This window comes from Schistocerca gregaria, chromosome X (assembly GCF_023897955.1).
Source record: "Schistocerca gregaria isolate iqSchGreg1 chromosome X, iqSchGreg1.2, whole genome shotgun sequence".
NCBI classification, from domain to species: domain Eukaryota; kingdom Metazoa; phylum Arthropoda; class Insecta; order Orthoptera; family Acrididae; genus Schistocerca; species Schistocerca gregaria.
Window position 1 is genome coordinate 673,350,771 of NC_064931.1, and position 27,564 is coordinate 673,378,334.

The 27,564-nt window shown below is 43.1% G+C and overlaps 1 protein-coding gene across 1 annotated transcript in view; it reads left to right on the forward strand.

Moving 5' to 3' along the window:
* The first annotated feature begins 488 nt into the window (after window positions 1-488).
* LOC126298269 (glutaryl-CoA dehydrogenase, mitochondrial-like) overlaps window positions 489-27,564 on the forward strand; it is a 952,805-nt gene continuing 925,729 nt past the window's right edge. Inside the window, 1 exon segment of the mRNA XM_049989570.1 lies at window positions 489-784. Coding sequence (XP_049845527.1) covers window positions 489-784 — 296 coding nt within the window.

Genomic DNA, 27,564 nt, shown 5'->3' on the forward strand with positions numbered 1-27,564 from the left:
CGGCCATCCTGATTTAGGTTTTCCGTGATTTCCCTAAATCTCTCCAGGCAAATGCCGGGATGGTTCCTTCGAAAGGGCACGGCCGACTTCCTTCCCCGTCCTTCCGTAATCCGCTGAGACCGATGACCTCGCAGTTTGGTCTCTTCCCCCAAACAACCAACCAACCAACCTTCACAGCCGTGGTTCATGAGGACACATCTGGACCGATCCACGATTTTTACCATCATAAGACTCCGCTTCAATCATGCCTCTTTCCCACATCTACATCGGATCAACGTTTACAGTTCACCAGCATGTGAGTGTGATCCTGAGCCGGAAGATGATGTCAACCACATCTTATTTATGTATGTACAAAACTGTAACAGTTAAGCTTTTTATTCTTGTAAATACGCATTTCTGTATTTGTTTATTCAATTATGTGTACATTGTCACTATGTGTTGCCGATGGCTAAATTGAGTACACACTCAAAGGCCAAATAAACAACGCCATGGCCGGCTTCCGAGCCGCCTTTGCGGCCGTGAGGGCCGCACTCGAGGACGAGATAGCAGCTGCCCATCGACAGATCCAGCAGCTGCGCGAGGAGCTGCGGGTTCTGAAGAATAAGGCGCCTGTCCCCGCCACGCAGACGACCACCGCCTCACCCCCTGCAGAAAAGCAGGAGGCACTGCACCTGGAGATGGACGTCGAGATGCCTGCTCTGCTTCCCGATGTGGAGACAGACACAAGAACTGGGGAAGAGACGCCGTCCGCTTCCTCACACGATGAGGAACAGGCATCAGAAGAGTAAGAGCTGCCCCTGTACCTGCCGCTCCCAGATGAGCGCAGTGTGCAGCCGTTTCTCAAGATTGCGGCGTCCGTAAGGGATGGGTCGTACCCACACTGGGACAACCCTTATCCCTTTACGCCACCAGACATGCCCAAGCCTCCCCTTCCACACCACCCGGGCTAACTTCGCCACACCCGTGGCCTGTTGCACGAGGGAGTGTCTACATCTACATGACTACTGTGCAATTCACATTTAAGTGCTTGGCAGAGTCGTCCTATCTCCCTACCATTCCACTCCCGAACAGCGCACGGGAAAAACGAACACGTAAACCTTTCTGTTAGATCTCTGATTTCTCTTATTTTATTTTGATGATCATTCCTACCTATGTAGGTTGGGCTCAACAAAATAGTTTCGCATTCGTAAGAGGAAGTTGGTGACTGAAATTTCGTAAATAGATCTCGCCGCGACGAAAAACGTCTTTGCTTTAATGACTTCCATCCCAACTCGCGTTTCATATCCGCCACACTCTCTCCCCTATTACGTGATAATACAAAACGAGCAGCCTTTTTTTCCACCTTTTCGATGTCCTCCGTTAATCCCACGTGGTAAGGATCCCACACCGCGCAGCAATATTCTAACAGAGGATGAACGAGTGTAGTGTTAGCTGTCGCTTTAGTGGACTTGTTGCATCTTCTAAGTGTCCTGCCAATGAAACGCAACCTTTCGGTCGCCTTCCCCATCTGTGTGGCCTTTTAAACTGAAGTTGTTCGTAATTTTTACACCCAGGTACTTAGTTTAATTGACAGCCTCGAGAATGGTACTATTTATCGAGTAATCGAATTCCAACTGATTTCTTTTGGAACTCATGTGGATCACTAGACGGTAAATTACAGCATTATCTGCGAACAACCTAAGAGAACTGCTCATATTGTCACCCAGGTCATTTATATAGAGCAGGAACAGCAGAGGTCCCAGGATGCTTCCCTGGGGAACACCTGGTATCACTTCAGTTTTACTCGATGATTTGCCGTCTATTACTACGAACTGCAACCTTCCTGACAGGAAATCACGAATCCAGTCGCACAACAGAGACCGTACCCCATAGGCCCACAGCTTGATTAGAAGTCGTTTGTGAGGAACGGTGTGAAAAGCTTTCTGGAAATCTAGAAATACGGAATCAACTTGAGATCCCCTGTCGATAGCGGCCATTATTTCGTGCGAATAAAGAGAAGAAGTTGCGTCTGCTTAATGCCCACCCTATTTTCAGCCCCCGCCAGTGTCTACCAAGTCGAGGAGAAGTGGGTGAAGGAAGAGTGGCGCTCCGGCAGGCGGAAGCCTGCCCCAGAAGATTAAGCAGCAAAAGCCTACTTCGAAAACCTAAGGAAGTAGCCACGTGCCGATTCCAACGAGAGGCCACCAATCAACCTGAGAGGTCGACGAAGGAACAGCAGCCGTGCTGCTTACCCTCCCACACCACTGGACTCGAGGACAGTCTCGGAATTAGTGACACCGTGAGAAACCGACATTTCGCCTGAAGAAGTCAAGTAAGAAACTTGCTGGAACGTTGCTGGAGACCAATGCATTGACTCGGCTGTCAACCCGAGAAGATTTAATGGCTCTGAGCACTATGGGACTTAACATCCCAGGTCATCAGTCCCCTAGAACTTAGAACTACTTAAACGTAACTAACCTAAGGACACCCCCATGAACCATGGACCTTGCCATTGGTGGGAGGCTTGCGTGTGTCTGTGATACAGATAGCCGTACCGTAGGTGCAACCACAACGGAGGGGTATCTGTTGAGAGGCCAGACAAACGTGTGGTTCCTGAAGAGGGGCAGCAGTCTTTTCAGTAGTTGCAAGGGCAACAGTCTGGATGATTGACTGATCTGGTCTTGTAACAATAACCAAAACGGCCTTGCTGTGCTGGTACTGCGAACGGCTGAAAGCAAAGGGAAACTGCGGCCGTAATTTTTCCTGAGGGCATGCAGCTTTACTGTATGATTAAATGATGATGGTGTCCTCTTGGGTAAAATATTCCGAAGGTAAAATAGTCCACCATTCGGATCTCCGGGCGGGGACTACTCAAGAGGATGTCGTTATCAGGAGAAAGAGAACTGGCATTCTACGGATCGGAGCGTGGAATGTCAGATCCCTTAATCGGGCAGGTAGGTTAGAAAATTTAAAAAGGGAAATGGATAGGTTAAAGTTAGATATAGTGGGAATTAGTGAAGTTCGGTGGCAGAAGGAACAAGACCTTTGGTCAGGTGACTACAGGGTTATAAACACAAAATCAAATAGGGGTAATGCAGGAGTAGGTTTAATAATGAGTAGGAAATTAGGAATGCGGGTAAGCTACTACAAACAGCATAGTGAACGCATTATTGTGGCCAAGATAGGTACGAAGCCCACACCAACTACAGTAGTACAAGTTTATATGCCAACTAGCTCTGCAGATTACGAAGAAATTGAAGAAATGTATGATGAAATAAAAGAAATTATACAGATAGTGAAGGGAGGTGAAAATTTAATAGTCATAGGTGACTGAAATTCGAGTGTAGGAAAAGGGAGAGAAGGAAACGTGGTAGTTGGATATGGATTGGGGCTAAGAAAAGAAAGAGGAAGCCGCTTGGTAGAATTTTGCACAGAGCACAACTTAATCATAGCTAACACTTGGTTTAAGGATCATGAAAGAAGGTTGTATACATGGAAGAATCCTGGAGATACTAATATAGATTATATAATGGTAAGGCAGAGATTTAGGAACCAGGTTTTAAATTTTAAGACATTTCCAGTGGCAGATGTGGACTCTGACCACAATCTATTAGTTATGACATGTAGATTAAAACTGAAGAAACTGCAAAAAGGTGGGAATTTAAGGAGATGGGACCTGGATAAACTGAAAGAACCAGAGGTTGTACAGAGTTTCAGGGAGAGCATAAGGGAACAATTGACAGGAATGGGTGAAAAAATACAGTAGAAGAAGAATGGGTAGCTTTGAGGGATGAAGTAGTGAAGGCAGCAGAGGATCAAGTAGGTAAAAAGACAAGGGCTAGTAGAAATCCTGGGGTAACAGAAAAAATATTTAATTTAATTGATGAAAGGAGAAAATATAAAAATGCAATAACTGAAGCAGGCAAAAAGGAATTCAGACGTATCAAAAATAAGATCGACAAAAAGTGCAAAATGGCTAAGCAGGGATGGCTAGAGGACAAATGTAACGATGTAGAGGCTTAGCTCACTAGGGGTAAGATAGATACTGCCTACAGGAAAATTAAAGAGACCATTGGAGAGAAGAGAACCAAGTGTATGAATATCAAGAGCTCAGATGGCAGCCCAGTTCTAAGCAAAGAAGGGAAAGCAAGATGTATGAAACAGGCGAAATACCCCTAGACTTCAAGAAGAATATAATAATTTCAATCCCAAAGAAAGCAGGTGTTGACATGTGAAAATTACCGAACAATCAGTTTAATAAGCCACAGCTGCAAAATACTAACACGAATTCTTTACAGACGAATGGAAAAACTAGTAGAAGCTGACCTCAGGGAAGATTAGTTTGGATTCCGTAGAAATACTGGAACACGTGAGGCAATAATGACCTTACTGCTTATCTTAGAAGAAAGATTAAGGTAAGGCATACCTACGTTTCTAGTATTTGTAGACTTAGAGAAAGCTTTTGACAATGTTGATTGGAATACTCTCTTTCACATTCGAAAGGTGGCAGGGGTGAAATACAGGGAGCGAAAGTCTATTTTCAATTAAAAGAAACCAGATGGCAGTTATAAGAGTCGAGGGGTATGAAAGGGAAGCAGTGGTTGGGAAGGGAGTGAGACAGGGTTGTAGCCTCTCACCGATGTTATTCAATCTGTATATTGAGCAATCAGTAAAGGAAACAAAAGAAAAATTCGGAGTAGGTATTAAAATCCATGGTGAAGGAATAAAAACATTGAGGTTCGCCGATGACATTGTAATTCTGTCAGAGACAGCAAACGACTTGGAAGCGCATTTGAATGGAATCGACAGTGTCTTGAGAGGAGTATACAAGATGAACATCAACAAAAGCAAAACGAGGATAATGTAATGTAGTAGAATTAAGTTGGGTGATGCTGAGGGAATAGATTAGGAAATGAGACACTTAAAGTAGTAAAGGAGTTTTCCTATTTGGGGAGCAAAATAACTGATGATGGTCGAAGTAGAGAGGATATAAAATGTAGACTGGCAATGGCAAGGAAGGCGTTTCTGAAGAAGAGAAATTTGTTAACATCGAGTATAGATTTAAGTGTTAGGAAGTCCTTTCTGAAAGTATTTGTATGGAGTGTAGCCATGTAGGGAAGTGAAACATGGTCGATAAATAGTTTGGACAAGAAGAGAATAGAAGCTTTCGAAATGTGGTTCTACAGAAGAATGCTGAAGATTAGATGGGTAGATCGCATAACTAATGAGGAAGTTTTGAATAGGATTGGGGAGAAGGGACGTTTGTGGCACAACTTGACCAGAAGAAGGAATCGGTTGGTAGGACACGTTCTGAGGCATCAAGGGATCACCAATTTAGTATTGGAGGGCAGCGTGGAGGGTAAAAATCGTAGAGGGAGACAAAGAGATGAATACGTCAAGCAGATTCAGAAGGATGTAGGTTGCAGTAGGTACTGGAAGGTGGAGAAGCTAGCACAGGATAGAGTACTATGGAGAGCTGCATGAAACCAGTCTCAGGACTGAAGACCACAACAACAACAACAACAACCTAAGGACATCCCAAACATTCATGCCCGAGACATCGCGAGGCGCAGTTCCAGACTGAAGCTCCTAGAATCGCTCGGCCACTAGCGGCCGGCGAAGATTTAATCATCGAGATTTGCCGAGAAAACCTGCATTCTCATATAATGTTCATGCCTCTGTGCAACTGGAATTCTGCCACTGCTCCATTAACTTCCAGCTGCACCATGAGCTTCTGCACATCGTCTGCTGCTGTTATTGGCACTGGCAAGATAGCATGCAGCGCACTGGTTGCTGCTGTTGTCTCCCGCCGGACACGGTTTGCAGCATGCAAAACAGCTGATGTCACGGACTGGGCAGCGACGTCGTTCATTCCTTTGGTCGCAATCTGGATACGATTTGATTGCACAAACTTCTCTGGGACTCTTTGATAACGACGTGGAAAAAACTTTTGTATGAGCTTCTTCTAAATTTGGGGCACCCTGACTGCGAACAATTTGTGCACGTCTACCAACAATGAGGGCAGTGGACCGCTAACCACTGCTGTAAGTACTGAATCCTGCTTTGCCAGACTACTAGACGATCTAGTGCTCGGTAATAAGGATTATGGTGATTGGTTGACATAGGCACTATAGTCTGGAATCGCGCGACAGCTACGGCCGAAGGTTCGAATCCTGCCTCGGGCATGGATGTGTGTGATGTCCTTAGGTTAGTTAGGTTTAAGTAGTTCTAAGTTCTAGGGGACTGATGACCTCAGATGTTAAGTCCCATAGTGCTCAGAGCCACCTGAATCATTTTTGAACCACTACAACAACAACAACTACTGCCGCTAAGAAGGCCGATAGCAGAAATACTGTGAAACACAGCTTGCAGTTACGCTATTACCTCGGGAGATTAGGTAGTTTTTAACACATCGCTCAGTGGTAGAACAGATGACTCTAAAGCTTTCTCTCTAACTTTTCTATCACGAGCTAGACGTATAATAATATCAAGGATAAATGATACTGCGTACAATGTGCCACACCGTTTACTGGAAGAATCACACTTGAGTGCTAAGCCTTGCATTTCAGCAGCCCATGCTGTGTATATTTGCTTGCACTGCTTAGCGTGTATATTAAATTTGAGACTAGTTTCAGCTACATAGGTTAGGTGAGCGCAGTAGTCAGTCAGTAATCCACAAGCATCAGAAAGATCAAAACATCGTTGTCCTAGTGTGTGTGTGTAATTTATGCACCACTTTGAAGAATTCGTCTGCCTCCGTAGCTGAGTGGTCAGTGTGTCTGGCTGCTATTTGGGGGCCCTGTTTCGATTTCCAGTACTTCCAGGGATTTTTCCTCTATGGGAGGTCTGGGCCAGGATATAGTCAGCCTTGTGAGGTCAACTGGGGAGTTACTTGAATGAGAAGTAACGGCTCCAAGTTCAAGAAAGTCAATAACGGCCGAGAGAGTGGTGTGCTGACCCCACATCCTTCCGTGCTGCAAACGATGACGCCTTTGTCAGGGGGTGACAAGGCGATCTGTCAGTCCCAATTGATCCATCAGGACCAAAATCTATTTGGTTTTGCAGTAGTTGAAATAGCAACTCCTATTTTTGGTGTGTGCTGCTGTGGGAATTACCACTGCTTCTTCCTATCACTGCATTTGTTATTCCATTTGCAGCTGCAACTCCGAGTCCACAACTTTAGAAGCTCAGGATCTATGCTTCACAGTGAATAGGTGCTCGGAGAGGAAGCCCACGTCATCACTTTTCTATCCTACTTGGCGCAGGTAGAACACAGTTTAGGAGCGATCACTCGCACTGACAGTGACGCGGAGACCGGTGGAATAAACAGATGGTTCCTGTGTTCAAAGACGATGGTGTTCATGACGTGTACTGCTATGTAGAAGGAAAGTTCAAGGTGTAGTGACAGTCATAGTAAGAGTGCACAGACAGTGCAGGACGCGAACCGAATCGAAAAACGTAAACACAACCAATAATCATTCTGTTATCAATGGCACATATCGAAGGTTTCAGGCAATAGCGAGAACTGCCGGACAAGTCCAGAGTCGCGGTATTTAGGAACACTGTCAAGTCTGGATGGGCCCACGTGACGTGTCTGCAGTGGTGGCCACGCCCTCTGCAGGAACCAGTTGCACCCGTGGTTTGATGCCTGAGTATCCCTGAGCTTCGCTCCATACTGATACTCTGGCTGTCGGGGGAATCCAAATCACTGTCAGATATTAAACCAGGCCTGGGGCCCTATTCTGTATCTTTCCGCCATTTTACCGATCGGTTCGTTTCGCGAGGGTACCAAACGGTCTTGTTTTCGAAGGAGAACCCCAACATTATTCTGTAAGCACTTCGGAAGCGATGCCGAACGGTCGTAGCGAACCGAGACGCTGTTGTCAGTTCTCCTCGCACCAACCCGTCAAAAGCAATCTGTCTCAATTCGGCGCATGCGCACTGCAGTGGAACAAACGGAAAGCGGCTAGCAGCCGACACAGGCTCGCTATTCTTCACACTACCGAAAAGTGTGGTTAAAGTACACTCCTGGAAATTGAAATAAGAACATCGTGAATTCATTGTCCCAGGAAGGGGAAACTTTATTGACACATTCCTGGGGTCAGATACATCACATGATCACACTGACAGAACCACAGGCACATAGACACAGGCAACAGAGCATGCACAGTGTCGCCACTAGTACAGTGTATATCCACCTTTCGCAGCATTGCAGGCTGCTATTCTCCCATGGAGACGATCGTAGAGATGCTGGATGTAGTTCTGTGGAACGGCTTGCCATGCCATTTCCACCTGGCGCCTCAGTTGGACCAGCGTTCGTGCTGGACGTGCAGACCGCGTGAGACGACACTTCATCCAGTCCCAAACATGCTCAATGGGGGACAGATCCGGAGATCTTGCTGGCCAGGGTAGTTGACTTACACCTTCTAGAGCACGTTGGGTGGCACGGGATACATGCGGACGTGCATTGTCCTGTTGGAACAGCAAGTTCCTTTGCCGCTCTAGGAATGGTAGAACGATGGGTTCGATGACGGTTTGGATGTACCGTGCACTATTCAGTGTCCCCTCGACGATCACCAGAGGTGTACGGCCAGTGTAGGAAATCGCTCCCCACACCATGATGCCGGGTGTTGGCCCTGTGTGCCTCGGTCGTATGCAGTCCTGATTGTGGCGCTCACCTGCACGGCGCCAAACACGCATACGACCATCATTGGCACCAAGGCAGAAGCGACTCTCATCGCTGAAGACGACACGTCTCCATTCGTCCCTCCATTCACGCCTGTCGCGACACCACTGGAGGCGGGCTGCACGATGTTGGGGCGTGAGCGGAAGACGGCCTAACGGTGTGCGAGACCGTGGCCCAGCTTCATGGAGACGGTTGCGAATGGTCCTCGCCGATACCCCAGGAGTAACAGTGTCCCTAATTTGCAGGGAAGTGGCGGTGCGGTCCCCTACGGCACTGCGTAGGAGCCTACGGTCTTGGCGTGCATCGGTGCGTCGCTGCGGTACGGTCCCAGGTCGACGGGCACGTGCACCTTCCGCCGACCACTGGCGACAACATCGATGTACTGTGGAGACCTCATGCCCCACGTGTTGAGCAATTCGGCGGTACGTCCACGCGGCCTCCAGCATGCCCACTATACGCCCTCGCTCAAATTCCGTCAACTGCACATACGGTTCACGTCCACGCTGTCGCGGCATGCTACCAGTGTTAAAGACTGAGATGGAGCTCGGTATGCCACGGCAAACTGGCTGACACTGACGGCGGCGGTGCACAAATGCAGCGCAGCTAGCGCCATTCGACGGCCAACACCGCGGTTCCTGGTGTGTCCGCTGTGCCGTACGTGTGATCATTGCTTGTACAGCCCTCTCGCAGTGTCCGCAGCAAGTATGGTGGGTCTGACACACCGGTGTCAATGTGTTCTTTTTTCCATTTCCGGGAGTGTATGTAATACTCTTCAAATTTCGCTGCCCATGGGCCTCCGTGAATGCGTGATAACGATGGAAAATTACTGTGTTCTGGAAACTGTCATAAATGTCAAATTATTCACATCGATGTCTTGTTTTGGATTTTACGTTTCGCAATATGGGTTAGGAATGGAGTGTAGTGCCACGTTGTACAAATACATCTATAGAACCCCCACCCCCCCAAAATTGTCATTTTTTCTGTTTTCCATCGTACCTTAGTTGCATCTAAATTCATGGAGGTACATTCCTCTATGCAACTAATTGAAGGCAGTTTGTTTATTGCTATATGCGCTTAGCTTCTTTTATTCGTGAAGATGCTTCATAAATAAGAGTATGGCAGTAAACAAACTGCCTTCAATTAGTTGCATAGACGAAACACATTTCCAGGATCCTGAAAAATGGTTTAAGAGAGTGACAAAGAATGAGAAGTTGCGTAGAATGTGGTTGTAACTCACTCCTAGAGATCCAAATGATGAAGTACCTACTTCTCTACATGTTACATCAATGATTTGGTTCATAAAAAGAAAATTAAAAAATCGCCTTTTCGTAGTGGGTGGCGAGTTTATCTATAGAAGTTCGTTGTAGTTTGTTACATGCATATGATGACTCAAAATGTTTCGTATGTGGTGGTATAGTCTAAAAATTTTGTGGCAGGCATCTTTCATCTCTGTCTACTGTTGTTAAGCATTGGACCACAGATAAATACTTGTGACAAGCTAGAGCATAAAGCCAATTACTGCTAGTTTCATTCTGAGTACCTTAAGTTGTGCTCTTAGATTCCTGTCTGACCACACACTCGGAAATCACCACGTATTCAGAAAAATGGTTCAAATGGCTCTGAGCACTATGGGACTTAACTACTGTGGTCATCAGTCCCGTAGAACTTAGAACTACTTAAACCTAGTAACTAACCTAAGGACATCACACACATCCATGCCCGAGGCAGGATTCGAACCTGCGACCGTAGCAGTCGCGCGGTTCCCGACTGCGCGCCTGGAACCGCTAGACCAACGCAACCGGCCAAAAAAAAAAAAAGAAAAAAAAGGTGAATTATTTGTGACAAGAAAATGTATAAATGTCACTCTCAGTTGTTTGACACATAGGAATTTCATCTTTCATTTCTTAAACAGATGGAAGTCACGAAATCGAAGGTACTCATTAGTGAGAAAACGCACTCTTACGTGTAAATAACAACGAATATTTCAGAGAAATTCTTAACGTTGACGATTAAAGAAATCTCAGAATCTGTTACTTGGCTACTACAACTCACATGTATTCAGTACTTTATTCCACATAATTACAGTCGAGAAAGATGCAGGCTGACTTCGTAGCCGAATGATGCGGACGTACGCCGTAAATACATGAAATTTTGGAAGGTTTCCTCTATCAGGTTTCACAAAATTCCATAGCATTCTTACTTAAAAGTTTTAAACGCGTTTCGATAATTAACAGATACACCATTTGCGGAAAAAGTACTCGAGGTCAGTAGTAATTTCAGCTAACACTCATGTGACATACAGCACAGCCGATCTTTTGACATTTAATGATTTTTATACTATTAATTACGTAAAAACAACAGGTATTTTGTCAGAATATTGACCGAAACTGTTTTCTATGTTATAATCATTCACAGTAACAATACAAACTATATTTCTAAAAAAGGAAAATAGTCTATTATGAACTAACTTTCCACCCAGGCACGTCCAGGTGATTCTTCAGTAACACAATCACTAAATCCGAAGCTAAAACCGCTCAATATATCAAATTCCAAACTCTAGCTGCAAATAAATCCAACGAACCGAACGAGAGGGCCATATTAAAATCTAAAACCTCTCAGTACAGTTGTCAAAAAATCGGCAGGAGGACCAATCGGTAACAGTTCTCAGAAGCTTACTGAATAGGAACTTGGGATAAGTAACCAAAAATGATGTCACTACCGAGGCTAACCTACTGCACTGATCGGTATGTAGGTTACAGAATAGGAACTGCCAAGACTTGCGCTCCTGGAGCATGTTCACGCTCTGCGAGTGCAGCTGTCGGCTCAGCTTCCTCCGCCACTGTGCTATTTCGAGCAGGTGTGTGAGTGAGCCGAATATATGCTGAAGACTGCACACATGGGAAACTTAGGAAATCATATTTGCAAAACAGTATGATTACTTCTGAGATGCGAATACTGCAGCATACTTTTATAAGCAGGATTCTATGGCTAGTGTTTATTTTCAACTTTTCGTTTTTCTGACAGAGCAATACATAAGTCAATAAGTGTGCTAGATAGTGGTAATACAATGACTTTAACTACAAAAAGCTTTACATACAGGCATTTAACATTAAGTTGCTATGTTTACAAATTTATAGACATTTGGATTTTAGAATGTCATATATCTGGAATTATGGTTCGTGATACAGTCAAGTACATGTAGTTACACGGATTAAAATCTGTTAAAACCAAACTCTGGCGGGACTTTTTGGATTTCATAGCAGAAAAAAACCGTCTGCCGGCCGCTGTGGTCGAGCGGCTCTAGGCGCTTCAGTCCGGATCCACGCGGCTGCTACGGTCGCAGGTTCGAATCCTGCCTCGGGCATGGATGTGTGTGATATCCTTAGATTAGTTAGGTTTAAGTAGTTCTAAGTCTAGGGGACTGATGAACTCAGATGTTAACTCATTTGTACCATTTGAGTCATTTGAACCATTGGAACCACACACACGTAGAACCAAACACTGACATAACTTTAGCGGCTATCCTGTGCAGTCACGGATATTGCTCTTGAGGAACATTTTATAGGAGTGTTGTAAATACCTGGATTGGACAGACAGGTCATTACGCCAGGGGCAACACTGCACAGGTATCAACCCAAATTGGAGATAATGACGAGGTACATCGGCAGCCAAAAGCGAAAACGGACTGACAAATAATTTTTGTTTCATATCATTAGTCTTGAGGGCCATATCTGTTACGAAATGATTCTCCACTTGCATCAAGACACTTAGTGAGTTAAAATAATTGATAATGTCGACAATACAAAATTTTGTAACTGTTCTGTATGTTGTTGTTGTTGTCTTCAGTCCTGAGACTGGTTTGATGCAGCTCTCCATGCTGCTCTATCCCAGTACTTACTGCAACCTACATCCTTCTGAATCTGCTTGGTGTATTCATCTCTTGGTCTCCCTCTACGATTTTTACCCTCCAAGCTGCCCTCCAATGCTAAATTTGTGATCCCTTGATGCCTCAGAACATGTCCTACCAACCGGTCCCTTCTTCCTGTCAAGTTGTGCCACAAACTCCTCTTCTCCCCAATTGTATTCAATACCTCCTCATTAGTTATGTGATCTACCCATCTAATCTTCAGCATTCTTCTGCAGCACCACATTTCGAAAGGTTCTATTCTCATCTCGTCTAAACTATTTATCGTCCATGTTTCACTTCCATACATGGATACACTCCATACAGATACTTTCAGAAACGACTTCCTGACACTTAAATCTATACTCGATGTTAACAAATTTCTCTTCTTCAGAAACGCTTTCCTTGCCATTGCCAGTCTACATATTATATCCTCTCTACTTCGACCATCATCAGTTATTTTGCTCCCCAAATAGCAAAACTCCTTTACTACTTTAAGTGTCTCATTTTCTAATCTAATTCCCTCAGCGTCACCCGACTGAAAGGACTGAAAGGGAAGCAGCGGTTGGGAAGGGAGTGAGACTGGGTTGTAGCCTGCCCCCGATGTTATTCAATCCGTATTTGAGTAATCAGTAAAGGAAAAAAAAGAAAAATTCGGAGTCGGTATTAAAGTCCATGGAGAAGAAATAAAAACGTTGAGGTTCGCCAATGACATTGTAATTCTGTCAGACTGCAAAGGACTTGGAAGAGCAGTTGAACGGAATGGACAGTGTCTTGAAAGGAGGATATAAGACTGTTCTATATAGCCTTCGATTTTTCGCTACAGGCTTTTTTTCACTTTGTCAGAAGGCAAGTGCAGCTTATTGCCTTTGTGGCTAGTGTTGTAATGATGTCACGATGTATCTTTTTCCAAGACATAACAGTGCGATGGAGCATTAAGCACATTATGTGGCCTTCAAACTACAGAAAAATAAAACAGTTGCCACTGAACATTAAGTAATATGGTTTCTCCACTTTTGCTTTTTTTGGCAAGTGCGTGGACGCCATGGTATTCCTAATGCAGAAAGTGAATCTAATTTAACACAATTTTAATTTTAGCATACTGTGAGAAACCGACTGCGTCGTCTTAGGATGTGTCCTACGTGAGCGACAGAAGCGAGCGACAGCGCGCGACAGCTTCAGGCGACACAAAAAACATCTGCAGGTATGGTTAAGGAAGTTCCGTACGTGGGCGACATCCGTGGCGCTGCCAGTTCTCTGCTGCAACTAGCGACGTTTGAATTCAAACGTGTTTGAAACTCGTCGTTGCAGGACGCGCGACACAGAGCGACAGCCACGTGCCGTACTCGGCAAAGCAGTGGAGCGCAAGCGACTGCAGCTATGGAATACGTATCATCCGATTTTGAGAAAACTATTCGGTGAAAAAATTTGATTCTTCCGCATCTTATAGCTTCATATCTTTGCTCGATCAAGATCTGAATTTATTTTCGTTATTCGTCATAGTTACTGTGCTGCACGTAACTGAATAATGGCTGCACGAAATTTTTAAGAATTTGCAAAGGTAAAATCACATTGCGAAGACCTTCCTTATAGTTCGTTGAAAGCCATGCATTATTGCGTATGAAATGTTACCAATATAACTAAATTATATTTAAAGTTGAGAACGGAATGATACTTCTTTTCATTCTTGAGGCACTGGTTGTTGTATCCGCGGACGGGTCACCCGCTGCGGGTCCGAATCCTTTCCTGCGCTTCCGGAATCTAGTTCAAATGTGTGTGAATTCCAAAGTGACCATACTGCTGAGGTCATGGGTCCCTAGACTTATACACTGCTTAAACTAACTGAACGCTAAGGACAACACTCACATCCGTGCCCGAGGGAGGACTCGAACCTCCGACGGGAGGGGAATCAGGTGGTCGTAAAAATCGTCGTATCTCATAAACGGTTCAAGATATCGAAACGACGTTTTATGGAAATGACAGCACGCAGAAAGGACTATTTTACCGTATGATTAACACTCGATATGTTTTTGAAAAAGCGTGAGCAGAGCGAAAACAAGACTCCCTATAAATTACACCATGAATTTTTGTCCGAATTTTCGTAGCCAAACAAACAGAGAGAAACAGGCAAACGGGATATCAAAGCGACCAGCGTGAGAGCTATTTCTGCATGCAAATATTTAACTGCTTTAAATAATCAGGGCAATTAAGGAAAACTTAATTAATGAGTTAAGGAAAACCTGAAATATTTCACGAAATGCAGCTGCCAAGCTGTGTAACTAAAGTGTCAGAAAGTTAATTGTTTAAGGCCTAGCTATCTTGCACATAAAAAGATACATTGGTGCGGTATTTAAATGTCAAAAAGGATTCATTCGCATCAAGTACCATATTTAGGACTTTCGAGAACAGAAGACTTTCCGAAGGCTCAAATGGCTCTGAGCACTATGGGACTTAACATCTTAGGTCATCAGTCCCTTAGAACTTAGAACTAGTTAAACCTAACTAATCTAAGGACATCACACACATCCATGCCCAAGGCAAGATTCGAACCTGCGACCGTAGCAGTCGCGCGGTTCCGGACTGCGCGCCTAGAACCGCGAGACCACCGCGGCTGGCCTTTCGGGATGCAAACGAGTAGATCATGCTTTCTGAATAAAACTTGAAAATACAAAACGAAAGAAATCGGTCGAATATTTTGTGAAATGATTTGTGTAAAAGAAATTAATAGACCAGAGAAACGTTCTACTTGCGTTTGAATGATGCTGGAAATCATGAACAGAAAATGAGCTGCATCAAACGTTTCTCTAATATTTTTTATTTTATTCTTTTAGACAAATCATTTCACTAGACGTTTGACTTTCTTTTCAAATATTTTGTATCCTTTACTTTTACCGACTATTAAGATTAACTGAAACACTTGGCCTTTACTTTTAGACAAATCATTTCACAAAATATTTGACCGATTTCTTTCGTTTTGACTTTCTTTTCAAATATATTGTATCCTTTACTTTTACAGACTATTAAGAATAACTAAAACGCTTGGCCGTAACACTGGCTGCTGATGAATTACGTTCGCAACATCAAATATCTGTAAAATTTCATGGTTGTTCATTGTAATTTATTAGGAATTTAATGTGTGTGATATATTGGAATAGGTTCATAAAAATGGTTCAAATGGCTCCGAGCACTATGGGACTTAACTGCTGAGGTCATCAATCCCCTAGAACTTAGAACTACTTAAACCTAACTAACCTAAGGACATCACACACATCCATGCTCGAGGCAGGATTCGAACCTGCGACCGTAGAGGTCGCGTGGTTCCAAACTGTCGCGCCTAGAACCGCTCGACCACTCCGGCCGTCTAGGTTAGTTAGGTTTAAGTAGTTCTAAGTCTAGGGGACTGATGATCTCAGATGTTAACCCCCATAGTGTTAAGAGCCATTTGAACCATTTTTTCTGTTCCATTTATTCACTTTCACTGCACACTTTTTTCTCCAGGTGGGCTAGCTTTTGGCGGTGCTGAGGGTCAACCCACGACGCTTCCACAGTTGTTTTCACAAAACGGGAACGCTACCGTTACACCACTGCTCAGTCTATTTTGTGTACGTTTATTCTTGATATTTAGGCTAGTCAGTCATTCTTCCACATTTATCGGCTGTTAAAAGTTCTTGATGATGTAAAAAACATTCGTCTTTAATTTATTTATGAGATAGTCAAATGCCCCTCCGCTCATTCACGTGTATTCGAAGAATTGTCTGGTGATCTTCGTAGTTGATGGTATAAATCATGACGCTTCCTCCCTTAGTAAATTTCATGCACAGCATCCCTTTTCGCTTTATTTTCCTAAGCAAAGTTAAGTTTGTAACTTCACTCTCCAGCTACAATATTCTACAGTTTAGGGGCGCCGTTTTATAGAAACAGCTGGTCGGCTCTAAGCAGCCGTCTCGCAGCACGACATGGTCGCTCGCATGCAGGACAGTCGACCTTTTGGCCCGATGCTGCTGCTTGTCGCTGGAGTGTCGCGTATCAACATGTCGAGTGCTGTCGGTCGCTTCTGTCGCTCACGTAGGATACGCCTTCGCGGCGTTGCAGCCCCACTCGCCGCTGCGTTCGGATCGCCAGGCAAGAGAGCGGCTGGAGCGCTTTTGCTTGACTACACCTGTATTAAATTATGCTAATCTAAAAACTGTTCAAGTCAGTCATGGTCTTCGACCATAGATACTAGTAGACTGGCCTTGCTGTGCAGAAGCTATAGGGCTGATGTGGCTCCAACATAAACCACGTGACTGTTTGCAAAAAGGAGGCGGGATTTCAAATCAACGGTCTGCCATCCTATGTTTGTATCGTATTTTACCCACATTTCTCAACTGACTGCCAAACGTTTCCAACAAAAATTACTTTTTTATTTGCGAAGAATTATGTGAGAACTACATTTGACCTGGATTTGTTCACAGTACCATTTATAAAATCTAACAAATTCATCTGGTGGGCAGCGGAACGAAATTACTATAAACTATCCATTAAAGTGTCGTTAAAATTCTTTTAAACAGTAAGAGTGGGCTCTTGTCAAAACTTTAAATATTGGATTCGCCGCGTTTTGAGCTCTAGTCACTTATAAAAGAAAATGGGATATGGGAATTATGTCAACTATTGGTGCCGAAATTGTCGACTTTACGAGCAGGTCCATTTTAGAGTATCAATTTTAGGTTCACTTCAAAGCTACAGTTCCTACTATTTTTATAAAAGTTTTAACTATCAGTTTAAAAAAACGACATTTTACATGAAAGGTGAGCCTTTGAAGTTTCAGAAAATAATTTTGCAGCCAACATTTATTTAATAGTATTAGAAGGTAGTAAAAAATTCTCTTCATGTGTCGACTATAGGTGCTCTTACCTTATTATAATCTCACTTGTATATACAAAAACGCGCTTATGTGCAGATGGCTTAAAGTTTTTCCGTTTCAGGGCCTGTATCCAAAGCTGCCTTCGGTTTTCATTCTTAGGGAACCTATGAGTAGGAACGAGGAACAGTTATACTTACTTCTGTATCCGAATTATCACAGATACTTTCCAAAATATAATATGAGTCTGACTTTACAAGCATCACTTTCAACAATTTAATTTACGTGATACTGTATTTCAGGGGTAAAAAACATATAAAGGTCACTTCAGCAGATTTCAATAAACTCATCTGCACTATCATAGAAACACACCTGAAATGTAATGCCATTTCCCCCAACAAAACGCTGAGTACAGCCATAAGCGCAATATGAAACAACCATGTTTTGCCAACATTCACGTGACTTTAGCCCAGAGATGTTGGAGCCACGAAAATGACGTCGGGGCCAGTCTATTATATTTATGGTCGAAGGTCATGGTAATATTTAGGATGCTTAGACCCCTAGGCTGAACTCATGCTATGGGCTACACCAGAGCAGATTTTACAGTAACTAACTGAAAAAAAACCACTGTAGAACCATTTTCGCACTGAAAGCCTATAAAGCAGCATTCACATTTCATTATTTGATTTCATATCCTTCATCTAGTTACAAGATGGATAATTTGTTTTTGAATATATATGAACATGAAATCTACAAGGCCTGTATGTGGGGGTACATTGAGGAAATTGGAGAACTGTTACACTGTGAGAAGCAAATATTATAAGTTTGTCATTACCTTTAGTTTGCTTCGTTCAGATGAGAGGACTGATGATACAGAATAAATTTTGTCTTAATGAAAAATAAAGTCATATAAGAATAAATAATATCACATTAGATACATTTAACATTAGAAAATCAGTTCTTGGGAAATGCTTACCGGACATCATTTACATTCTCTTTTATAACAGCACCTACTAAAACAAAACAAATTTCATGGACATAACATACGAGTTCTATTTGTCATAACCTAGTATGTTTGAATAATACTCTACAGGACTGTTCCCTGACAGATGCTGAAAAAGGCGTCGCAGAAGATGTGCAACACATCATTTTAAACTTATATAATTATATAAGGTCAAAAAATCAACTGAAATTTCTATCATTAACACACACAAAACCTGGATAAATTCTGTCATGTGATGCATGTGATTAAAGCTGTTATTTGTAACTTTAAATATAAAATTAAAAAGAAGGTTTTACGTGTAGCCCAAACACATGACAAAATGAATCATTCACTATATGGCATTTTTGTTGAGTATTAACAGCCTCCCAAGAGTGAAGATGAAGGTTTGACAGGAAACACAAACCAATTATCCCGATTTTTCAAACTTAAGAAACTGCTACAGTACTTCCTCACATGGAATAGGTAATGTGTCGGGTATGTTATGTGAAATATTGCAACACAGTACCAAATTACCAAAGCCTGCCTTCTTTGGAATTAGAATTATTACATTCTTCTTGAGGGTCAGTGGGTATTTTACCTGTCCCATCTATCTTGTATACCAGGTCGTTCAAATGGCTCTGAGCACTATGGGACTTAACTTCTGAGATCATCAGCCCCCTAGAACTAGAACTACTTAAACCTAACTAACCTAAGGGCATCACACACATCCATGCCCGAGGCAGGATTCGAACATGTGACAGAAGCAGCACCGCTGTTCTGGACAGAAGCGCCTACAACCGCTCGGCCACAGCGGCCGGCTTTATATTTAGTGAAATGCCAAGCTTACAAAGAAATTATATGAATTTTCGTTTGGCACTTATGCTATTCCCTTTAGTTCTATTCGTTCGTCTTTTATGGTAATCCTTAAAAATAGATTACACAGAAAGCAAAAAAAAGTGTTATTACAGAGCTAGCTTTACTTCGCCAGTACATTTTTGTTATGCACCCACAGTGGCAGGCGGTGGTCTAGCGGTTCTAGGCGCGCAGTCCGGAACCGCGCGACTGCTACGGTCGCAGGTTCGAATCCTGCCTCGGGCATGGATGTGTGTGATGTCCTTAGGTTAGTTACGTTTAAGTAGTTCTAAGTTCTAGGGGACTGATGACTACAGATGTTAAGTCCTATAGTGCTCAGAGCCATTTGAACCATTTTTGAACCACAGTGGCAGATACAGCCGCAACAGACGTTGTGTAGGGTTTTCTGCAATTATATGGGTAAAGCCGTTATAGTGTTGTAATAGCGATGTTGAAAATTTTTTTGGAGTTTTTACAATTGGTGCAATTATTAAACCAAAAATATACACTTTTTGTAAAAACATACTATCTGATTAAAAGTATCTGGAAATCCCGAAGTAATACAGAATTGCAAATTACATGTCGTGAGAGGCAGAACCAACTGTTTAAAAGGAAGTAGACAGTATTGTGTTTTCAGTAAAGAAGCAGGAACAGCATAATTGGTCGCTCATTGAGTTCAGTGACTTCGGCCATTGACTTCTCAAAATGATTCAAATGGCTCTGATCACTATGGGACTTAATATCTGAGGTCATCAGTCGCCTAATACTTAGAACTACTTAAACATAACTAAACTAAGCACATAACACATACCCTTGCCCGAGGCAGGATTCGAACCTGCGACGGCAGTAGCAGCGCGGTTCCGGACTGAAGCGCCTAGAACCGCACGGCCACAGTGGGCGGCATTGACCAGTCACAGGAAATAAAACAGTGACATTTCCACCTTTCTAAAACTGTCGAAGTCGACTGTTGATAAAGTGAATTTCGACGTGGAAATTCAGAGGAACTACCAAAGATAAACCAAGACCAGGGAGACCTAATGTACTGATGGACAGGGATCGTCGAGCATTGTGGAATAAGGTTGTAAAAAAACGTATTAAACCAGCGGAAGAGATCACTCATGAGTCGAGAGCGCTACCCGCTAACACAGCAAGTGTGCATAGGGAGTTAAAAACAATGGGGTACAATGTCTGTGCAGATCCTTACTAGCCACACATTTCTGTATTCGTTGCTAAGCAACGCTTGGTATGGTGTAAAGAGCGATGTGAATGGACAGTGGGTGACTAGAAAAGAGTGATCTGGAGTGATTAATATCTCTATGACAATTCTAGTGAACAGGTTGTGGCGAATGCCTAGATAAGGTCACCTGCGATCATGCGTAGTCCCAACAGTAAAGTTCGGAGGAGATGGTGTTATTGTATGGGCGTGTTTTCTGTGATTAAAACGTGACCCCCTTATTGCGGTTAAGAGAACAGTGAATGAGGGAGGATATGAATTGATTTTACCTGTCACCGTATTGTGTACTGCTTACAGCACAGGAACAGTTCAGAAGAGATGACTGGTTTATCATAATGACGACGTAGCATCTGTCCAACAATGCTTTGTGGAGAATAACATTTTTCCAATGTATAGACCTGCCCAGAATCCCGACCTGTAGCCGATGGAATATGTTTGAGATGAGTTAGAACGTAGACTTCACTCCATACTCCAGTGTCCAACACAGCTACAGCATCTGATCTCGGCTCTTAAGGAAGAATGGTCTGTCATTCCTCGACAGATATTCAGACGTCTCATTGAAATTGTCTCAGAGTTCAAGCCATCAGGAAGTCTTCGGGTGGACACACTCCATATTAATGTCCATCAATAGATGTCCAGGCGCTTTTGTTCAGATAGTGTACTTTTGTGCTTTTGTAACTCATTTTTCTTACATGACTTTCGAATTTCCCTCTAAAACACTCACAGTGGCCGCGTGACTTTACTATGTCGCCACGAGTCAATAAGCTGTCTGTCGGACGCCATGGATTCCTAAATATCTTGCCCACTTCCTGCACTACGTTGTCTAAGAATGGTTGAGTCCAGCTTCAAGAGGTCAAAAATGTGAGCCTGATGACAAGAAAGGCAAAAAAATTTATGGATCCTGATTTTGGTGAAATAAAGCGAGTAATAAGTAGGCCTTTCACGACATCGAATTCACTTCATGCTCACAGAATTCCTTTAACCAGTTTAACCAGTCATCCTGGACCGTACACTATGCTTCAAACAACATGTTCTTAACTTAGCTCAGAAGTTGAGGACTCGAAACAACATAAGCTTTGCGGAACTACCTGGTGATCTTCAGCAACCACCCCGCGATCTTCAGCTCTGGGCTTGGTGTACTGAAGTGCTGAGTATTGTGCACCTGTTTGGATGAACAGTCATCATGCAACGCTTGTTGACACCCAGCTGAATACGACAATGCGCATAATATCTGGCGCAATCGGATCTACTCCCGTTTATTGGCTTCCACTGTTAACCGGTATAATGCCTCCTGATCTAGGCAGATCTACTGCTCTTACGAGAGAATTCCACAAGGTCTCCAGGAATTCTAACCTACCCGTGCATTGCGACCTGCCACTTTTAAATCGTAAGAGACTGAAATCACGCCATCCAACTCTGTGCGATGCTGCTGTCATGGTTCCTAAGGATTTCAAACCTCTTGAAGAATGGAAAGGTCGGTGAGAAGCAGTGACAGATGTGCGCCTGCTTAACATCTTCTCAGGTGCTTAACTCCAAAGTTTCTTGTAGGTCAATATGTACATATGTATAAGTAATTTAATTTTATGATATGTCTGTATCAGCCATACGCTAAATAAAAAACCAGTCGTTTAAGTCTTGCGCCGGCCTAGGTGGTCGTGAGGTTCTAGGCGCTACAGTCTGGAACCGCGTGAGCACTACGGTCGCAGGTTCGAATCCTGCCTCGAGCATGGATGTGTGTGATGTCCTTAGGATAGTTAGGTTTAAGTAGTTCTAAGTTCTAGGGGAATGACGACCTCAGATGTTAAGTCCCATAGTGCTCAGAGCCATTTGAACCATATACCTCCCGAGGAGATCACGAATGTAAAATTAGAGACATTCGAGAGCGCATGGAGGCTTTCCGGCAGTCGTTCTTCCCACGAACCATACGCTACTGGAACAGGAAACGGTGGTAATGATAGTGGCACGTAAAGTGCCCTCCGCCACACACTGTTGGGTGGCTTGCGGAGTATAAATGTAGATATAGATATAGATGTAGGTCGGTGAGTAAGAGACGATATCGGTTTTTAGCCCAATTTACCAAAGTACACAACAATGAAGCTCTATATTCGTGGGTGTGACAGAAACACTCAATTAAAGGAGAGAAGTTCAGATGGACATAATCCCCATTGAGACCAGTTTCCGAGATAATACGCATTTAATGTAGTTTTGTTTTTGGGCTGGTGGGGCGCGCTATGTCTTACCCAGCCAGCATCTTTGACGTTTAATTCTAGGGCAACCTGCCTCGTTGCTTTCAACCTGCTTGCTCAGGATGTCTTTCTGCCATTAAACTAGCCTGCTGGACGTGTAGTTGTCCATGGTGTGTAGTAACTGAAATAGTGCGATGGATTGAGTGTGTATCAGAAAGAAGTGCTGGTCAACTTTTTTCGTACATACACTGGGTAAAATGCCTCACAAATACACTAATGAAGAATGTATAGATATAGTGTATGTTTACGGCTATCGAAGAATACCGTCGGCGCTTTGCGACACGTGGAATTCCTAGTCATAGAGTGTTTACCCAAGCTTTCAGCACATTGCATGGAACAGGTATTCTTCGAAATTCCCATTTTTCATCTGGACACGTATTTCAACAACATGTCCAGGAACAGCTTCACATTGCTGCAATGGCACGGCCTAGCCCTACGAGGGGCGTTTGAAAAGTCCTTGTAAAGTCCTAGAGGTGGCACTACAGGCGCGTATCGAGGTCATGTTTAGTTAGTAGCATCTTTGGAAAGAACGCACACCAACTTTCAGCCATATTGGTCTATTTCTTTATGGTTCGCATCGTGTGAATCAAGAAACTCAAGTAACTGTCAAAACATTGACGAAAAAGAATTTCCTGTGCTGATTAAACATTACTTTAAGAAAGGCAAAACGCCTCAGGAGGCTAAAGAGAAGCTTGATAAACATTATGGTGACTCTGCACCTTCGATTAGAACAGTTTATAAGTGGTTTCAAAATTATCGGAGTGACAATATGGGCACAAGTGATGCTGAACGTTCTGGACGCCCTGTGAAGGTTACGACTCCAGAAATCATTGATAATATCCATGATATGGTGATGGATGACAGATGAGTTAGGGGGCGTGAGATTGCTAGCGCTGTGGGCATCTCGAATGAACTGGTACATAATATTTTGCATAAACATTTGGACATGAGAAAGCTTTCCGCAAGATGGGTTCCGCGATTGCTCACGCTTGACCAAAAACGGAATTGTATGAAGTGTTGCAAGGATGGTTTTCAGCTGTTGAGGAAGAGTCCGCAGGGCTTTAAACGTCGGTTCGTCACTGTGGATGAAACGTGGATACATTACTATACTCCTGAGACCAAACAGCAATCCAAACAGTGGATTACCAAGGGAGAATCTGCACCAAAAAAGGCAAAGACCATTCCTTCGGACGGAAAAGTTATGGCGATTGACTTTTGGGATTCACAAGGGATAATCCTCATCGACTATCTGGAAAAGGGTAAAACTAGTACAGGTGCATATTATTCATCGCTACTGGCCCGTTTGAAAACTGAGCCGCAAGAAAAACGCCGGCGATTGGATCGCAAAAAAGTCCTTTTCCTTCACGATAATGCACCAGCACACACTTTAGCAGTTGTCGTTGCTAAATGATTGGAAACAGTACTCCAAATCGTTTCACATCCCCCCTATTCTCTAGAATTGGCTCCCTCGGACTGCTGTTTGTTCCCCAATTTGAAAAAATGGCTGGCGGGACAAAGATTTTATTCAGACGAGGAGGTGATTGCAGCAACTAAATCTATTTTGCAGTCTTGGACAATTCCAATCGTTCGGAAGGAATCCACAAATTATAACAGCGTTGGACGAAGTGTATAAATGTAAAAGGAGACTTTGTGAAAAAATTAAAAAAAGGTTTACCCCAAACACGTAAGTAATTTTTATTTTTGCACGGAATTTTCAAACGCCCTTCGTACTAAAAGCACATGGCGACTCTCTGCGCGTATAAGTGTCCCACGAACACATGTGTGATTAACATTGCATGCTGGTTACTTTTGTTGTTGTTGTTGTGGTCTTCTGTCCTGAGACTGGTTTGATGCAGCTCTCCATGCTACTCTATCCTGTGCAAGTTTCTTCATCTCCCAGTACCTACTGCAACCTACATCCTTCTGAATCTGCTTAGTGTATTCATCTCTTGGTCTCCCTCTACGATTTTTACCCTCCACGCTGCCCTCCGGTACTAAATTGGTGATCCCTTGATGCCTCAGAACATGTCCTACCAACCGATCCCTTCTTCTGGTCTAATTCTGCCGCAAACTTCTCTTTTCCCCAATCCTATTCAGTACCTCCTCATTAGTTATGTGATCTACCCATCTAATCTTCAGCATTCTTCTGTAGCACCATATTTCGAAAGCTTCTATTCTCTTCTTGTCTAAACTATTTATCGTCCATGTTTCACTTCCATACGTGGCTACACTCCATACAAATACTTTCAGAAACGACTTCCTGATACTATACTAATCTTAACAAATTTCTCTTCTTCAGAAAAGCTTTCCTTGCCATTGCCAGTCTACATTTTATATCTTCTCTACTTCGACCATCATCAGTTATTTTGCTTCCCAAATAGCAAAACTCCTTTACTACTTTAAGTGTCTCATTTCCTAATCTATTCCCTCAGCGTCACCCAACTTAATTCTACTACATTCCATTATCCTCGTTTTGCTTTTGTTGATGTTCATCTTATATACTCCTCTCAAGACACTGTCGATTCCATTCAACTGCTCTTCCAAGTCGTCTGCTGTCTCTGACAGAATTAGAATGTCATCGGCGAACCTCAATGTTTTTATTTCTTCTCCATGGATTTTAATACCTATTCCAAATTTTTCTTTTGTTTCCTTTACTGCTTGCTCAGTATACAGAGTGAATAACATCGGGGAGAGGCTACAACCCTGTCTTACTCCCTTCCCAACCACTGCTTCCCTTTCATGTCCCTCGACTCTTGTAACTGCCATCTGGTTTCTGTACAAATTATAAATAGCCTTTCGCTCCCTGTATTTTACCCCTGCCACCTTTAGAATTTCAAAAAGAGTATTCCAGTCAACATTGTCAAAAGCTTTCTCTAAGTCTACAAATGCTAGAAACGTAGGTTTGCCTTTCCTTAATCTTTCTTCTAAGAGAAGTCGTAAGGTCAGTATTGCCTCACGTGCTCCAGTATTTCTACGGAATCCAAACTGATCTTCTCCAAGGTTGGCTTCTCCTAGTTTTTCCATTCGTCTGTAAAGAATTCGTGTTAGTATTTTGCAGCTGTGGCTTATTAAAAGTAATTTTCGCATCTGTCAACACCTGCTTTCTTTGGGATTGGAATTATTATATTCTTCTTGAAGTCTGAGGGTTTTTCGCCTGTTTCATACATCTTGCTCACCAGATGGTAGAGTTTTGTCAGGACTGGGTCTCCCAAGGCCGTCAGTAGTTCCAATGGAATGTTGCCACTCCGGAGGCCTTGTTTCGACTCAGGTCTTTCCGTGCTCTGTCAAACTCTTCACGCAGTATCGTATCTCCCATTTCATCTTCATCTACATCCTCTTCCATCTCCATAATATTTTCCTCAAGTACATCGCCCTTGTATCGACCCTCTATATACTCCTTCCACCTTTCTGCTTTCCCATCTTTGCTTAGTACTGGGTTACCATCTGAGCTCTTGATGTTCCCTTATGTTCTCCCTGAAACTCTGTACAACCTCTGGTTCATTCAGGTTATCCAGGTCCCATCTCCTTAAATTCCCACCTTTTTGCAGTTTCTTCAGTTTTAATCTACAGGTCATAACCAACAGATTGTGGTCAGAGTCCACATCTGCCCCTGGAAATGTCTTACAATTTAAAACTTGGTTCCTAAATCTCTGTCTTACCATTATATAATCCATCTGATACCTTTTAGTATCTCCAAGGTTCTTCCATGTATAGAACATTCTTTCTTGATTCTTAAACCAAGTGTTAGCTATGGTTAAGTTATGCTCTGTGCAAAATTCTACCACGCGGCTTCCTCTTTCATTTCTTAGCCCCAATCCATATCCACCTACTACGTTTCCTTCTCTCTCTTTTCCTACACTCGAATTCCAGTCACCCATGACTATTAAATTTTCAGCTCCCTTCACTATCTGGATTTTTTTTTATTTCATCATACATTTCTTTAATTTCTTCGTAATCTGCAGAGCTAGTTGGCATATAAACTTGTACTACTGTAGTAATTGTGAGCTTCGTATCTATCTTGGCCACAATAATGCGTTCACTATGCTGTTTGTAGTAGCTTACCCGCATTCCTATTTTCCTATTCATTATTAAACCTACTCCTGCATTACCCCTATTTGATTTTGTGTTTATAACCCTGTAGTCACCTGACCAGAACTCTTGTTCCTCCTGCTACCGAACTTCACTAATTCCCACTATATCTAACTTTAACCTATCCATTTCACTTTTTAAATTTTCTAACCTACCTGCCCGATTAAGGGATCTGACATTCCTCGCTCCGATCCGTAGAACGCCAGTTTTCTTTCTCTTGATAACGACATCCTCTTGAGTAGTCCCCGCCCGGAGATCCGAATGGGGGAGTATTTTACCTCCTGAATATTTTACCCAAGAGGACGCCATCATCATTTAATCATACAGTAGAGCTGCATGCCCTCGGGAAAAATTACGGCTGTAGTTTCCCCTTGATTTCAGCCGTTCGCAGTACCAGCACAGCAAGGCCGTTTTGGTTATTGTTACAAGACCAGATCAGTCAATCATCCAGACTGTTGCCCTTGCAACTACTGAAAAGACTGCTGCCCCTCTTCAGGAACCACACGTTTGTCTGGCCTCTCAACAGATACCACTCCGTTGTGCTTGTACCTACGGTACGGCTATCTGTATCGCTGAGGCACGCAAGCCACCCCACCAACGGCAAGGTCCATGGTTCATGGGGGGGGGTTTACCCATTTCAAATACTATGTGCAACAATCTTCACATTAGCGACAATGCCACAGTAATTAAATTTTGTCCTTTGTTAAATGTCTATCTTCATTTGCTTCCATTAAAACTATTCATTGATGAAG